General features: G+C 44.8%; 6 non-coding genes and 2 gene segments (V, D, J or C); 3 read left to right on the forward strand and 5 right to left on the reverse strand.

Moving 5' to 3' along the window:
- The first annotated feature begins 4,508 nt into the window (after positions 1-4,508).
- On the forward strand, positions 4,509-5,027 carry LOC134007151 (Ig kappa chain V region BS-5-like). The segment is given in 2 exon segments: positions 4,509-4,581; positions 4,690-5,027. Coding segments are annotated over 2 exon segments (411 nt in total).
- Positions 5,028-6,568: 1,541 nt separating this feature from the next.
- On the reverse strand, positions 6,569-8,333 carry LOC134007154 (Ig kappa-b4 chain C region-like). The segment is given in 2 exon segments: positions 6,569-7,159; positions 8,196-8,333. A coding segment is annotated over 1 exon segment (246 nt).
- Positions 8,334-12,534: 4,201 nt separating this feature from the next.
- trnak-uuu (transfer RNA lysine (anticodon UUU)) lies at positions 12,535-12,607 on the forward strand. The gene has a single exon. It is a non-coding gene; the product is annotated as a tRNA-Lys (tRNA).
- A 352-nt stretch (positions 12,608-12,959) lies between these two features.
- On the reverse strand, positions 12,960-13,033 carry trnan-guu (transfer RNA asparagine (anticodon GUU)). Its single transcript has one exon. It is a non-coding gene; the product is annotated as a tRNA-Asn (tRNA).
- Positions 13,034-13,505: 472 nt separating this feature from the next.
- Positions 13,506-13,578, forward strand: trnak-uuu (transfer RNA lysine (anticodon UUU)). The gene has a single exon. It is a non-coding gene; the product is annotated as a tRNA-Lys (tRNA).
- A 223-nt stretch (positions 13,579-13,801) lies between these two features.
- trnat-agu (transfer RNA threonine (anticodon AGU)) lies at positions 13,802-13,875 on the reverse strand. Its single transcript has one exon. It is a non-coding gene; the product is annotated as a tRNA-Thr (tRNA).
- A 175-nt stretch (positions 13,876-14,050) lies between these two features.
- On the reverse strand, positions 14,051-14,122 carry trnae-cuc (transfer RNA glutamic acid (anticodon CUC)). The gene has a single exon. It is a non-coding gene; the product is annotated as a tRNA-Glu (tRNA).
- Positions 14,123-14,481: 359 nt separating this feature from the next.
- On the reverse strand, positions 14,482-14,555 carry trnan-guu (transfer RNA asparagine (anticodon GUU)). The gene has a single exon. It is a non-coding gene; the product is annotated as a tRNA-Asn (tRNA).
- Between the last annotated feature and the right edge of the window lie 1,313 nt (positions 14,556-15,868).

Here is a 15,868-nt window from a genome sequence, read left to right on the forward strand (position 1 = left end):
ATCTAATCACTGTGTTTGTACCCTGAAGGTGCGGATTGAGGCTACAAAAGGAGGAAGAGAAGAACGTAGAAGGGGGCGAGGGGATGGAACTGTTAATATATGTATCCCCAGGAATTGATGTGTGTATTGAATGAAGAATACAAGGAGCATTTACATTTACATTTAGTCATTTAGCAGACGCTCTTATCCAGAGCGACTTACAGTAAGTACAGGGACATTCCCCCGAGGCAAGTAGGGTGAAGTGCCTTGCCCAAGGACACAACGTCAGTTGGCATGACCGGGAATCGAACTGGCAACCTTCGGATTACTAGCCCGATTCCCTCACCGCTCAGCCACCTGACTCCCTAGCACCACAATATCGTTTTTGCCGTGTCTCTGGTTTTCTTTATTAATATGCCGTCACTGTTGTGCCGTAATATAGTGGGATGAAAACTATTACCATACAAACGCTCACATTGGTGGAGAATGCGAGTGTTTACATTTACATTACATTTACATTTATTCATTTAGCAGACGCTTTTATCCAATGCGACTTCCAAGAGAGAGCTTTACAAAGTGCATAGGTCACTGATAACAACAAGATAGCCCCAAAAAAACTTGCGGATAGCCAAAACATGAAGCACATATTGTGAACAACCAAAATAAGTGCCAAAGGGAAGAACCACAAGAGCATGTAGTTAAACAAGTTACAATTAAACAACATGAATCGCTATAAGTGCAAGTGTACCTGTAGAAAAGCAAGCAACAGTAAAACATATTTCAACAATTTAAATCAGTTACCACTAACCAACAAGAGCAGCAAGGCTCTAAGCAAGAGTCATTGTGATCCTTGAGGAAACTAACATGGGGTCCAGCAAACCATTCCTAAGTACCGTTGTACTCCCGGAACTAGTGCGTCTTGAGCCTTTAACCAAGTTCCCCCGGATAAGGTCGAAGAAAGACCGACCAACATGAGCTAGGCAATCCTGGCCCAGCTGGCGGCGTGTGCGGCCAAACAGACGCTGTTATTAGAGACAATCCAACATGATATGGCTAGAGAAAGGCCAGAACCGCGGAAGGCCCCCCCAAGGGTGAACACCCTCATCCCCAGACTGTCCAGTGAGGATGACATCGAAGCATACCTCACAGCGTTCAAGAGGACAGCTAGAAGAGAGGGATGGCCAGGTGATGAATGGGTAGGGCTGATTGCGCCTTTACTAACAGGACCAGCACAGGCTGCATATTATGATTGAAGTGAGGACGCTGAGGTGGGCTACCACCGCCTGAAAACTGAGATCTTAGCCCGGTATCACCTAACACCCCGGGAACAGCACAAATATTCCACGGGTGAACCTATACAGAGGGTGAGTCTCCGGCGAGGGCAACTCTTCCAGTTGGCACGGCTAGTTAAAGGCTGGTTGGGGTTGGCCCAATCAGTAGCCAAAGTGTTCGAGACTATTGCAATCGACAAGTGTTTGAGGAAGCTACCAACGAGTTTGCTCAGAACGGTGAGCCAGAGTGACCCACAGTGCATGGACAACCTTGTAAAGGCTATTGACGCATGTGGTGCCACCGAAGCTTTGGTGAATGCTGGGAGGCGAGAGAGGCCAGCGAGAGGACCGCCAGCCACAGAAGGCAAAGACGGAGGCGGTGAGACAGTGGCCGAGACCAACCACAAAGAAGGCAGTGCGCGCCTTCCTAGGACTGACAGGGTATTACAGGCGCTTCATCCCTAATTATGCTACCATAGCAACCCCACTAACAGACCTGACCAAGGACTATAAGCCAGTATGGGCGGTATGGACGGACGCTACGGAATGGGCTTTTACTAGCCTGAAATCCTTGTTGTGTACAAACCCTGTGTTGAGAATGCCTGACTTTAACAGCCTTTTTCCGTGTTTCCAGATGCCTCAGACACTGGGATAGGGGCGGTGCTGTCGCAGGGTGAGGGAGAGGAGGCGCATCCCGTCGTGTATATCAGTCGCATGCTTTCCAACAGAGAACGGAAGTATGCCGCCGTGGAAAGGGAAGCCTTTAAGATATTAAATGGGCACTGGAATACTTGAGGTACTACCTTTTAGGAAGAAGTTTCCGCCTAGTCACGGACCACGCCCCCCTAAAGTGGGTGGCGGGACAGACGGACTCCAACAGTAGGGTTACAAGGTGGTTTCTGGCGTTACAGGCCTTTTGACAAGTTTGACGTTGTGCATACAGTACCAGTCAAATGTGTCCAAACTTTTGACTGGTACTGTAAACCAGGGAAGTTGCATGGGAATGCGGACGCGCTGTCTCGCTGTGACCGTTAGGGGCTGGCGCTAGACCCTTTAGGTGTGGGGGGGTTATGTAAGAGGGCAGAGGACTTATACAGGCCTACTGAGCCCTCTACTGGGGGGCAAGGCAGAGTAAAGGCCAGGGTGACCAGCTGAAAAGGATTGCACTAATCACTGTTTTTGTACCCTGAAGGTCCAGATTGAGGCTACAAAAGGAGGAAGAGAAGAACGGAGATATGTATCCCCAGGAATTGATGTGTGTTTTGAACGAAGAATACAAGGAGCACCACAATATAGTTTGTTCTTGCCTTGTCTCTGGTTTCCTTTATTAATATGCCGTCACTGTTGTGCCGTAATATAGTGGGATGTAAACTATTACCATACAAATGCTCACACATGATCTATGACCTTGTTGATACAGGAAAGAAGCCTAACCAAAACATCTTACTATCATTGTATCAATATGATTAACAAGCTTCAGGATACTCTTTTCAAAATGACTTACTTGAAGTTCTTAAGGAGTACTGACACAGATTTTGTAATTTACTTTGTACAGTATATGATTTGTTAATTCTGCCAGTTTTCAAGTTTTCTTTAAAGCCTCTTTACTTACAGGAATTGTTCTGTGCTCAGCTGCTCTCTATCCTGCTCATTTATAACATGTAGACTAACAGGACTAACAGCTCCGTCCTTGGACCCCTCCTCTTCTCTCTGTACACCACCTCACTTGGACCAATCATCACCTCCCATGGCTTCTCCTACCACTGCTACGCTGACGACACGCAGCTGTACCTGTCGTTCCCCCCGACCGATCCGGGTATCTCAGCTAGGATTGAGGCCTGCCTCACAGACATCTCCGCCTGGATGACCGAGCACCACCTCCAGCTGAACCTCGCCAAAACAGAACTTCTCATCATCCCGGCTAAACCCTCCATCTCCCACGATCTCTCAATCACCCTGGGATCTGCGACGGTGACCCCTTCATCCTCTGCCAGGAACCTTGGGGTTACCATGGACGACGAGCTCTCCCTCACGGCCCACATTGCTGCGGTCTCCCGGTCGGGTAGATTCACCCTCTACAACATCCGGAAGATCAGGAGATACCTGTCTGAGCACTCCACCCAGCTGCTAGTCCAAGCACTTGTCCTCTCCAAGTTGGACTATTGCAACTCGCTGCTCGCTGGTCTCCCAGCATGTGCAACCCGCCTTCTTCAGAGGATTCAGAACGCAGCGGCCCGCCTGGTCTACAATCTACCCAGACGCTCCCATGTTACCCCGCTCCTCATCTCTCTCCACTGGCTACCTATCATGGCCCGTATCAGATTCAAGACCCTGGTATTGACCTTCCGAGCAGTGAACGGGACTGCACCCGTCTACATCAAGTCTCTCCTGAAGCCTTACACCCCCACCCGTCACCTACGGTCTTCTTCAGACAACCGCCTGGTGGTCCCACCGCTCAAGGCCGCCCGGTCCCAACACAAGCTCTTCTCCTGTCTGGCCCCCCAGTGGTGGAATCAACTCCCCACCCCCATCAGAGACACTGACTGTCTCTCCACCTTCAAGAAAAGGCTCAAGACACACTTGTTCCGGGAGTACAACGGTACTTAGGAATGGTTCGCTTGACCCGATGTTAGTTTCCTCAAGGATCACAATGACTCTTGCTTAGAGACTTGTTGCTCTTGTGGTTAGTGGTAACTGACTTAAATTTTTGTACTCGCTGTGATATATTGTTTTTATTATTGTTGCTTGCTTTTTCCACAGGTACACTTGCACTTATAGCAGTTCATTTTGTTTAATTGTAACTTGTTTAACTACATGCTCTTATGGTTCTTCCCTTTGGCACTTATTTTGGTTGTTCACAATGTGTGCTTCATGTTTTGGCTACTCGCAATGTTTTTGTGGCTATCTCGTTGTTATGATCAGTGACCTATGCACTTTGTAAAGCTCTCTCTTGGAAGTCGCTTTGGATAAAAGCGTCTGCTAAATGAATAAATGTAAATGTGTAAATGTAAATGTAAACAGGAAGCTTTGCCCTTGTCACTGTCCATAGTGGAACCTGAAAAGCACTTATACTTGTTCTGCATTCATTTGTGGAATGTGGCATAATGAGTGTTTGCGTTTGTGATATAATGAGTGTAGTAATGAGCCAGTCTGTTGAACTACAGAGAGGACACTTTGCATAGGCAGCACATGCTTCAGTGGTCTGGGAGTGTTTATAGTCCTGTGAGTTTAACACTTCATGACTGAGAGCTGTCCTTCATGACAACAGAACTCACAACAACCATGACTCTGATCACCATCTTCATCTGGACTCTAGCTGTCTACATACAGGGTAAGAGAGTTCTGTCATGTAAGAGATACAGAATTTGTCAATCAGTATTACCTCTGATGTTAACTGTTTTTTGCTATGTGTATGTTTTGTTTCTCTTTTCACACCCAGAGTCCAGAGGACAGATCACTGTGACTCAGACTCCTGCAGTGAAAGCTGTTCTCCCAGGACAGACCGTCTCTCTGCAGTGTAAAACCAGCAGTGATGTGTATGGTGCAGGAGGCTCTACTCCCCATCTAGCCTGGTACCTCCAGAGACCTGGAGAAGCTCCTAAACTCCTCATTTACTACACTACAACACTTCAGTCTGGGACTCCATCTAGATTCGGTGGTACAGGATCACATAGTGACTTCACTCTGACCATCAGTGGAGTCCAGGCTGAAGATGCAGGAGATTACTACTGTCAGAGTGAACACTACACTAACAGTGTGTACGTGTTCACACAGTGATACAGAGTCGTACAAAAACCTCCCCTCGTCAGACTGCACTGCTGTAGCACTGCTACAGCTGAGACCTACTGCAGGTGCTGAGAGGGAAGAGAAAGTGACATGGAACACTGACTGGACTTTGTCACACTGAGCTAAATATATCAGTGGTGTTCAATGTAATATTTGTGTAAATAACAAGGCAGGAGACAGGAGTACGGTTTGTGTCGTTTAGTCAAACCACAAAACCCAGTGAACACTACAACCCCACAAATAGTGCGCAGGTGCATTTCCTATTAGGTGTCATAACATAACACTGCCTTGATACATTACTGCTTAGCAACAGCATAGTAACTAAACAGATGTAGTTAACAGATACTACATTCATATGTCAACCAACCCACACTCATGTCAAAGCAGTCCTGAAAACGTTTAGGCTCATGACGTTTAGATATGAAATCACTTATAGAAGTACAAAACATTATCTTTATATATATATATGTATGAAACATGTCTTCACTGACTCTCTCATTCAGACTTAGTGTTCATCAGAAACTGTTATACATTCATCAGGCTGGTCGACATCCCTGATACTGAATAATTACTGGACAGTAATTTAAAAGGTATAACATGTTTTTTCAAAATACCACAATCATCCTAGTCAGCCTTCCTAATTATCATCTTCATCCCCATGACGATCAACTACCTTTCTACCTCTGTCATCTGTCTCACTGAAACCTAATATCTGACATCACCATACACTTTACTTCTGTCATCACGTTTTATACATCAGATCACAGTTCCTGTCAGAACTCTGACATGAAGACTTGAGAGGAAGTCACCACTTCCATTCCTGTGTTACATTCATCTCAGACAGGAGTTAGATGACTCACAAGCCCCCCCTCCTCTTCCCCCATATTAATGAAACCAGCCCCCCTCACACCTGGCCCAGGCCGGGGTATTTTATACTCAACTGTTCAACTGTACATTGGAGCTGTGGGAGTGAAACTGAGATTTGCATAGTCAGGGTGGCTGGTTTTGCTACTCCCAGAATAGAGCAGCACTGTCACCAGATGCTCACTTGGCCCCAGGGGATTAAGAAAGATTATCACTTAATTATAAGATTAAAGGTCCTACAGATTAAGGACCCTTTGTATCACAGCAGAATAAATAAATTTAATAAATTTAATAATAATAATTTAATAATTGAAATCAAACGTTATTCAGACTGAATCTGATTTGGTTGAGTCTGTCCATACTGTGTGAACACCACAATCTCATGTTATCATGGTGGTAAAATGTAAGCTCTCCTGTAAAGCTATATGTTTTGTCATGATGACAGGTAAAATATAAGTGATAATATATTGGATGGATATATCTACATTCAGTTACAGTTGTAGTTTCAGTGAAACAGTAATGGTTGATAATCTATCATTATTTTTTATTACTTTTGTTATCTGACAACAATAGTGTGTTGTAATGAGATATTTTCAATGTACAATCCTATTTTTGGATTACTGCAATCAATATTCATATGAATAAAGTCAAAATTCAGCAGTTTCAAGTTCAACAAGAAATCTTTATTGTCCAATAAAATAACAACATTCCAGCATCAAAGCAAAGCCAACTAACAGAGTGAATAGTGACCAAAAGCAGAACACGTCAACTTTAGCACTGATAACACCTCAGTCTACAAACAGCAGCGACAAGTGGACTCTAACAAAGCTCCCTGTTAGTCTGCATGTGAGCCATCAGGGGGACAGAGAATGGCTGAGCACAGAACAGAGTCCCAGCAGAGGAAGCAGCCCCTCTCCACAGGGCTGTGTGAGCCTGGGGCTACTCAGAACACTGCTCTCTCTTCAGGGTGTGAGTGACCGTAGGCTGGGAGCTTTGGTGGGCCTCACAGGTCACCTCCAGCACCTTGGCCCACTCCTGGGCAGTGAGAGTCAGGGTGCTGCTCCAGCTGTACTGGCCGTCCTTCTCCAGGAGCCCCCTGCTGGCCTCCTGGCCCTTCTTGCTGCTCCCGTCCACCTTCCAGCTGAGTGTCCAGTCTGAGGGGAAGCCCTTGTTGGCCAGACACATCAGCGTGGCCCTACTCTTACTGGACAGTTCCTCACTGGAGGGGGGCAGCACCGTCAGGGTGGGGGCACGGTTGCCTGGAGACAAACACAATACGTCAGATTCCACAACTACACAGCAGTTTAAGAGATTGTCTTTGACGGCAGAGATGGACTTCTGCTATTTCAACCAACGACTCGAACCTTAGGATCAGTTTGAAAACATCAATAAGTTTTCATAGTGTCATCAAACCGATTAATGCGATTTAATACATGAACATGAGTTAGTATATTGATATATAAGGAAACAAATGAAGGTGTTCTTTCAGGAAATGACAATGTCATTTCAGGTATAGGATGTAACAAATTGAGCCTGGCAAAATGTCTAAATCTACAGTGTATTTCATGAATTGACAAAATAGATATTAACATAAGTATAGATATCAAAATGAAAGGGCTTACATAACCAAAAACCACATGTCAAATTGTGTTAAATGATGAGAAAATCCACCCATGAACAAACGGCTTTAACATAAAGCAAGAACACAAGAAACTTTGTGATCAAGCTGTTTTAAAGGATTCAATAGAAAGTAGATCAATGAAGAAAAAAAAAAGTATGATCTCTAAGGTTGGAATGGTCTAACCATACTGGTTTCAATAAAATAAAATACTAAATAGAAGTGAACACTGAAAAAAAAAAAATCTCGACATTTCTATAAAAAAGCAGACACTCAAAAAGTTACATCCATTTAAGTCAAGTTTTTCACTTACTTCCAACATCCAGTCTGGTACCGCCACCAAATGTGTACCACAGTAATACAATCCCTATCACTGCCCGTACAAAAACCTCCCTCCTATTGCTGCTGAATTCACAGCTTCTTTAGACTTTAGTTAAGTTGTTCAAAAAGCAAGAATACTTCCTGAGTGATCCCTTTTAATAGCTACTTTAGTGAATAATGAAAAAACCTTTGAGTTTCACATTTATTTTCAATCAAAAATTCTAAAATAATTGTTAATAATAATATTAATAATTTTCAATAATTGTTGAAAAAAAATATATTCTGAGAAGTGCCAGGTGATGTAAAGATATATTAACACAAACAAAGAGAATATTCAATCGTTTTCAGATACTTACTTCCAACATCCAGTCTGGTGCCTCCACCAAAAGTCAACCACAGTGATTGACTCTGGTTAAGTCGCCGTACAAAAACCTCTGTGTGTTGTGATGCTGCAGCTCTACCAGAGCACACAGCTGCTGTCTGCTACAATCTGGACTCACAAAACACTGCACTGTAGTACAGCATACTACACAATCCTGCACTACACTCTCTTCAACAACAGCTGAGGTTCTGTCTCCAACATCGTGTGAGTTGGGTCCTTCTTGTATTCCTATTCCATGTTTCAGGACCTACTCTGGTGAACCTCTCATGTGTCGTCCTCATCAGAGTCCATGACAACAGAAGAGCCAGTCTCCAGCCTTAGATCCACTGTTAGTATTCCTCCATATTGTCCACAGGCTAGAGAGCAGCTGGGACAGTGATCCATGTTGTATATTCCTTTATTCTACATGCTGATCCCAGACTTAACAGTGGGGTTGAAGTCACAGAGGACAGACTCGACTAGCAGAGAATCCCAGCAGCTGTAGTTGACACAAGTGTTCACTGACTGATTTGAGGAACTTAGTCCAAGCATGAGTGAACAGGCTGCTGATAGCATACATCACAACATGAGGAAGATGAACTCTGCTTATAGTCTTGTCAGAATGACAGAAATGTCAACAATATTTTAGGCAGAAGGTTATTGACATCTTGAATGTGAGGATGCTGTTCATCGACTATTAGTACTCCGAAGGCTATGGGTGCTGAAAACAATTCACCGCCAGAAGAGTAGGTGGCGCTGCACTGCGATGCTAGCTAGGTTATGGAAAAGTTGGAGCAAATTTACAAATTAGCCGTTATATCAATAAATAAGCACATTTTCAGCAACTATACTGCCCATTTCTCGTCACATTTGAATTCAGATGCTGATTTACATGTACTGTTTAGCTGAAATATGAATTGTAAAAACTTGCAATGGTGGTCAAAGGATTCTGTTCGTCTTGTTGGTCACGGCAACCCCGCCCCTGACGCAAGCGGTTCTTAATACGGACCAATCACAGCCAAGGGGTATCCGTAAAATGACGGACGGATAGTCAGGAAAATCAGGAGGTGCAAGTTGATGAAGAAAGTGTTTTGTCCGTCACTTCATAAACGGAGTGACTAAGTTGAGTTGAGTTCTGGATTTTAATAAGTATTATCAATCTGCAGATTGGGAGAGAAAACCAGACCTCTGACAATAAATGACAACACCAGGCTTAGGTCTCAATCATGTCTCTCTCAGCTCTGAAAGCCGGAGGACCATCTTTTATAGGGCACAGGAATGTAAACATAGATAGTGACAGTCAGGCAATAATGACGTTACAACAGTCTCAGAGGAAGAGATTCACAGCTCCCAACACATGACCACTCAGACTAGAGAGATCATAGTTGGCGCTCTCCTTGTAGTCATGACAAAGGACGTTTACCCAGTACTTTCTCCTGATCACGAACATCTATTAACCCTGACACATAGACACAATCTACTCTTATTAATAGCAAGCTTACATGAGAACATACTAACTAGTTTCCAATGACTAGTTATATTGATTAGTGAATAATGTAAGCACACCGGAAATCGCAATTTCTTCCACAGTAGCATTCTTAATGCGCCCAATATGATTAGCGTGTGTGGACCACAGAAGCTCAGGCCCAGCTTCTAGCAAGGCCACATCTGCGGTCGCTAAAATCTCTGCATTCCACTGCTGGGGGATGTGTATGGGATTGCTAGGCCAAGTGTTCTTTATCCTAAGGAATAGATAAGAAAAAGTCAGTAGTGCATTTCATTTCGGTTCAGTTTGCACAACAAATTCCTTTCCAACAGATTTACTTGTTACTTACTTTTACATAGTTGAAAGAAATACATGTTCATCTTTCAAAGATCCATCTATCCACCCATAAGAGCTAACTGACAGTTGTGTCCACAGGAACCCCAGAAACTACCACTATCATTTCATTGATTTGGGTACTGTGTACTGTTGAACTGGCTAACCTAGTAGCTCTGTGTCTTACTTGAAAAAGAGGAGCTCTCTGCCTCCCCTATTCTTGAGTATTATTATTTTTGATGGTGGCTGTTTACTGTCTGAGTGTCCTTGAGCAGGCCACAGCAAGCTCTTCGTTCTGAAGAAAACGGGAGGGGTTGAGTGCAGTAGTATGGAGTATATGACTGAAGGGTACTGACTATTTCTGTATACTGTGACAATAGCCTGCCCTGTGGCGTATCTGTTTACAGAGTATGCACATATCCCTGTCTATCTCTTACTCCCCTTGCTGCCTGCCCCTGGCTCTCCTTTTTGCTTTAAACATATTATTTTCTTTCTGTAAGACATTCATTTGCAATGTCATTAATTTCTCAACTTTCTTTTCTGCATTCTCCTGCATCAATGTACAATTATGTTTGACATAATCCATAATTATATCAACAGTTTTGTTCTCCCAATGTAGAACCTGTTTCTTAACTTCTACCTGAGTTCAGGAAGCAATCCACATATGAACACATGACAAAGTGGCATGGGGATGCAGCTGCTGTAAAACCAGAATGTTTTTCAAAAATCCTAGTAAGTCTTTCCAGATAATCTGTAGGATCCTCATCTTTTCTCTGTTTGCAATCATACACTTTGCTCCAGTCAAGCAACACCCCTCCGGTATTACTGCCATTAAACACCATCAGGAATCTATTTCTCAACACACCGGGCTGGAGTGCAACCTCTAACCCTTGATTCAAATCAATAAAAGTATGTATGGCATTGATAACTATTTGCAAATCTCTTAGAAATGTTGCTGAGTCCTCTCATGTCAGGAAATCCCTTTCTTAGCTCCCTCAGCTCAGTCACTGACCATGGGCAATAAGGTACATAGGCTGTCATACATCAGGACGTGGATATGCACACATAGGGTTCATTGATACCTGGGGGTTCAACTGATAGTTACAGGCCTTTCATGGTTGGGGCTCTCTCTGCTTGATTGACCTGAACCCTTTCCTCAACCTCATAAGCAGTAGTGCTTCTTCTGTTCTTAGGCCTTCCTGACTAACCTCACCAATCATATTTTCTGTGGTATGAACCTCAACCTTCTCTTGTAGGTTCTGTGCTGGTTGCACCTGACCCGCTGCTTCCACTAAAACTGCATTTTCCCTATCTCTGGCTCTCTGCATAGCCACAGCTATAGCAACAATCTGATCACGTTTTAACAATGACTCCCGGATGCTCTGTCTCTCAAACTGCTCTAGTTCAATTGTAGCAGCCTCTTGTTTGTCTTGCTCAAAACGTTCTAGCTCACTTTTCTGTTCATCTTGTCTCTGTCTCCCAAGACGCCTTTGCTCATTCCTAGCTTCTCTATCAGAATCAGTTTTAGCTTGATCTGACCGTATTTTCTCTAGATAGACAATGCCACGTCGTCTAGAAGCTTCAGTTAACCATATCATAAACATTGGCCAGCTGACAAATTGTTTACACTTCCCACTTGTTTCCTTGTCTTTCAAAACCGCTTTTAGACTCTCCAATATTTTTACATCAAACGTTCCCTCCAACGGAAAACAATGTGTCGGGTCATTATTAGTCCACGCATGCCATTTCTCAATGCTTGACACTGCTTGAATTCCATGTAGCTCAAACATATATCTGGCTGGACTGTTCGCAGGTAACAACGTCTCTATCGTTCTCGTAGTGGAAGCTAAATTACCCATACTGAATTACAATGTATCTGAATACAAAGTATCTGTAACAAATCTCATAACGGTAGGCTATGTAGCCAACTCTTATGATTTACTGCAGCAAGAATCACACAGCACTTTAGAATATAGTCACAAAATCACATAGCACTATTAAACAGTCGCACAATCTCATAGCACTGTAAAATGGTCACAATATTGAAGAATAAAAGAACTACAATATCATGTGGTAGTGAACTACAAATATGGCCTTTTTCAAGCCAAACTATCCTCGCCCTCCGCAGTCGATCATGGGACGCGCCTACAAAGACCCAACTCTTTTGGGAACGCGCATACAATAATTTCCTCAACTCCGTTACCTCATAAGTAACAAAATAATCACAATTCGAGCTTAAGAGAGACGAGTTAATCCATAAACTGCCAGTCTATCTTTCCCTCAGTATTTGATTGTGTCTCTCGCTGATCATTTAATGCCAAGTTTGTCAGTAAAAACCTAACTGTCCCTTTACATTGTCAAAGTATCCCTAACTTGTTTAAAGAGGCTCTTTGTGTCGAAGGTGCACCGGCATGCTTGCGAGGGATTCGCCATACGATCCCTGGGGGTTTGTGTGGCGAAGGAGACGTACGTGCAGATGTTCCACGAAAAGCTCAGCGTTTCCTGCCACTCCAGAGCCCGGATAGCTCAGTCGGCAGAGCATCAGACTTTTAATCTGAGGGTCCAGGGTTCAAGTCCCTGTTCGGGGGAAGGCTGTTCAAACCGCGTGGCAGCGTGGGATGAAGCGGGCCAAATTGGCTGACTGGGAATCGAAACCGGGCCGCCTGCGGCGAGAGCGCCGAATCCCAGCCACTAGACCACCAGCGAGAGACTTAGAAGAGTGGTGCGTCAGCAAAGGCTTTCTTCTTTTGTATCTGAACGGGAGTGAGAATGGGGCATCGCATGCCTTCCTCGCAAATAAAGCCGCCCACTCGCTCACCCTTTGACAGCTCAGTTGGTGGAGCGGAGGACTGTATTTCTCCGAGATTTTCCAGCTCCGACGGCGGTACAGCTCATTGTCACACTGGCAAGACCCACAACAGGGGCAAACAAGAACACATTCGTCCCTGGGTGGGCACGAACCACCATCCTTTCGGTTAACAGCCGAACGCGCTAGCCAATTGCGCCACAGAGACCCTGTCTTTACAGAAATAGGACCGGATAATTGAAGGAAAGGCTGGGAGACGAGTGCCAAAACTCCCACGAAGAAGAGGAGGAGCGGCCGTACAAATAACTCTTCCCGTGAGCCGTCGACGGGGAGTTTGTGGAAAAAAGGGAACGACTCGGTGGGACTCGAACCCACAACCTTTGAATAGCTTTTCCTTGATTTTGCCAGGTAAGTAAAAGACGCTACCAAGTCAGACGCGCTACCGTTGTGCCACGAGGCCTAGTTGTGAGCTCAAGAGGCAACGTTCTGACCTGGCGTCTGATGTGCAACCGTTGTGCCGCAAAGTGCGCTGAGAGTACCGTTTAAAGAGGCTCTTTGTGTCGAAGGTGCACCGGCATGCTTGCGAGGGATTCGCCATACGATCCCTCGGGGTTTGTGTGGCGAAGGAGATGTACGTGCAGATGTTCCACGAAAAGCTCAGCGTTTCCTGCCACTCCAGAGCCCGGATAGCTCAGTCGGCAGAGCATCAGACTTTTAATCTGAGGGTCCAGGGTTCAAGTCCCTGTTCGGGCGAAGGCTGTTCAGGCAGCGTGGGATGAAGCAGGCCAAATTGGTCTCTCTTATGTACCTGACTTTGAGGAAACAATGGAAGGAGCAAGGGTCCAGCGTTCAAGTCCCTGTGTGAGCTGTGTGTTCAAACCACAGAGCGTGACTTGTGGCGCGCAACCTTTGTCTCCGTTGCACGCCTGACTTTGAGACAAAGGATGCAAAATTGAGCTGACACCTGCGCCTAAAAAGGCACCGCTGAGATTTGAACTCAGGATCTCCTGTTTACTAGACAGCTGCTTTGACCAACTAAGCCACGGCGCCTTGCTTCATCGGACCAGACGGCCTCAGGCTTCTGTTTTCTCTTCGAGTAGGTGCTTTAAGGTGGGGTCGAAAGGCACCTTAGAAAGGTATGCCCAACATGCAGCAAAGGCTCTCAAGGCACCAGAATGAAGAGATTTTCCAGCTTCTTGGACTCTGATGGCGGTCTAAAAACAGATTCCCTGACCGGGAATTGAACCCGGGCCACGGCAGTGAGAGCGCCAAATCCTAGCCACTAGACCACCAGGGAGAGCTTGGCTTCCTCTGCTCGCTGTCAAAGATGAGGACCACGTTGCAGGACGCAGCTAGTCAAAGGTTTCCACTGGACCTTAAAGTTCCCTGACCGGGAATCGAAAGCCACTAGACCACCAGGTAGAGACTTAAAAGAGTGGTGCGTCAGCAAAGGCTTTCTTCTTTTGTATCTGAACGGGAGTGAGAATGGGGCATCGCATGCCTTCCTCGCAAATAAAACCGCCCACTCGCTCACCCTTTGACAGCTCAGTTGGTGGAGCGGAGGACTGTATTTCTCCGAGATTTTCCAGCTCCGACGGCGGTACAGCTCATTGTCACACTGGCAAGACCCACAACAGGGGCAATCAAGAACACATTTGTCCCTGGGTGGGCTAGAACCACCATCCTTTCAGTTAACAGCCGAACGCGCTAGCCAATTGCGCCACAGAGACCCTGTCTTTACAGAAATAGGACCGGATAAAAGGAAAGGCTGGGAGACGAGTGCCAAAACTCCCACGAAGAAGAGGAGGAGCGGCCGTACAAATAACTCTTCCCGTGAGCCGTCGACGGGGAGTTTGGGGAAAAAAGAAAACGACTCGGTGGGACTCGAACCCACAACCTTTGAATGGCTTTTCCTCCCCCTGCCTAGAAGTCCAATGCGCTATCCATTGCACCACAGAGCCCCCGACGTTTAAAACACTTTACCCTTAAAAGTCAGTCTCTCGCATGAAGCCTTTGACCCTAATACATTATGACCGCCCACCAACTGTGCTTGGTCTTAAGAAAAACTCTAAACAACACTTAATACAGTTACAATTCAAACAAAAATAAAAATCCCAACAAGATCTCTGTTTAAAGGAGAAAAACAACTTTAAACATGCATCTTAAAAGTAACATATACATTTGGTTCACCCCTGGTCTGTATATATAAAACCATACACTCTATTAACAGATCCTTTCCCCAGGTCAAGAGTATGGGCCGTATTCTCTGTTAACAGATCCTTTGCCTCAGATCAAGAATACAGATTGTTTTACATATTTGTTTAAATACTTCACGCGACCAGAGTTCTTGTACGCTATCAGAGTTCGCCAAATCTGACCTAGACAAAGTAAAAATAGCAAGTCAAATAATGACCCAAATTTACTAAAACAAGATTCTAATATATATTATTATTATTTTAGTATTTATTATTATTTTTACAAGTAACACACATACATTTGGTTCACCCCTGGTCTGTATATATAAAACCATACACTCTGTTAACAGATCCTTTCCCCAGGTCAAGAGTATGGGCCGTATTCTCTGTCAACAGATCCTTTGCCTCAGATCAAGAATACAGATTGTTTTACATATTTGTTTAAATACTTCACGCGACCAGAGTTCTTGTACGCTATCAGAGTTCGCCAACTCTGACCTAGACAAAGTAAAAATAGCAAGTCAATTAATGACCCAAATTTACTAAACCAAAACTCTAATATTATCTTCCTCCTGTTGAGCCCTAGCAGACTCTGGTCTGCTAAGACCAGGCTCCCAACTGAACGTCACAATAAAAAGTTCTTAAATTGTTCACGTTACCAGCATCGCAGAGGGACAGCAGGCGCACCAAGCATAAAGCAGTCCGTGAATGGGGTTTTGGAAAAGGATCCCCTTACCTTTTAGTTTTGTGCACCACGGGTTCTGCTTTATACTGGTGCCGCCGTGGGTCTCTCCTGGATCTGGTTCTGTAATCCTGCTGCTCGACAACGCCAAATGATGAAGAAAATG

This window comes from Osmerus eperlanus, chromosome 21 (assembly GCF_963692335.1).
Source record: "Osmerus eperlanus chromosome 21, fOsmEpe2.1, whole genome shotgun sequence".
NCBI classification, from domain to species: domain Eukaryota; kingdom Metazoa; phylum Chordata; class Actinopteri; order Osmeriformes; family Osmeridae; genus Osmerus; species Osmerus eperlanus.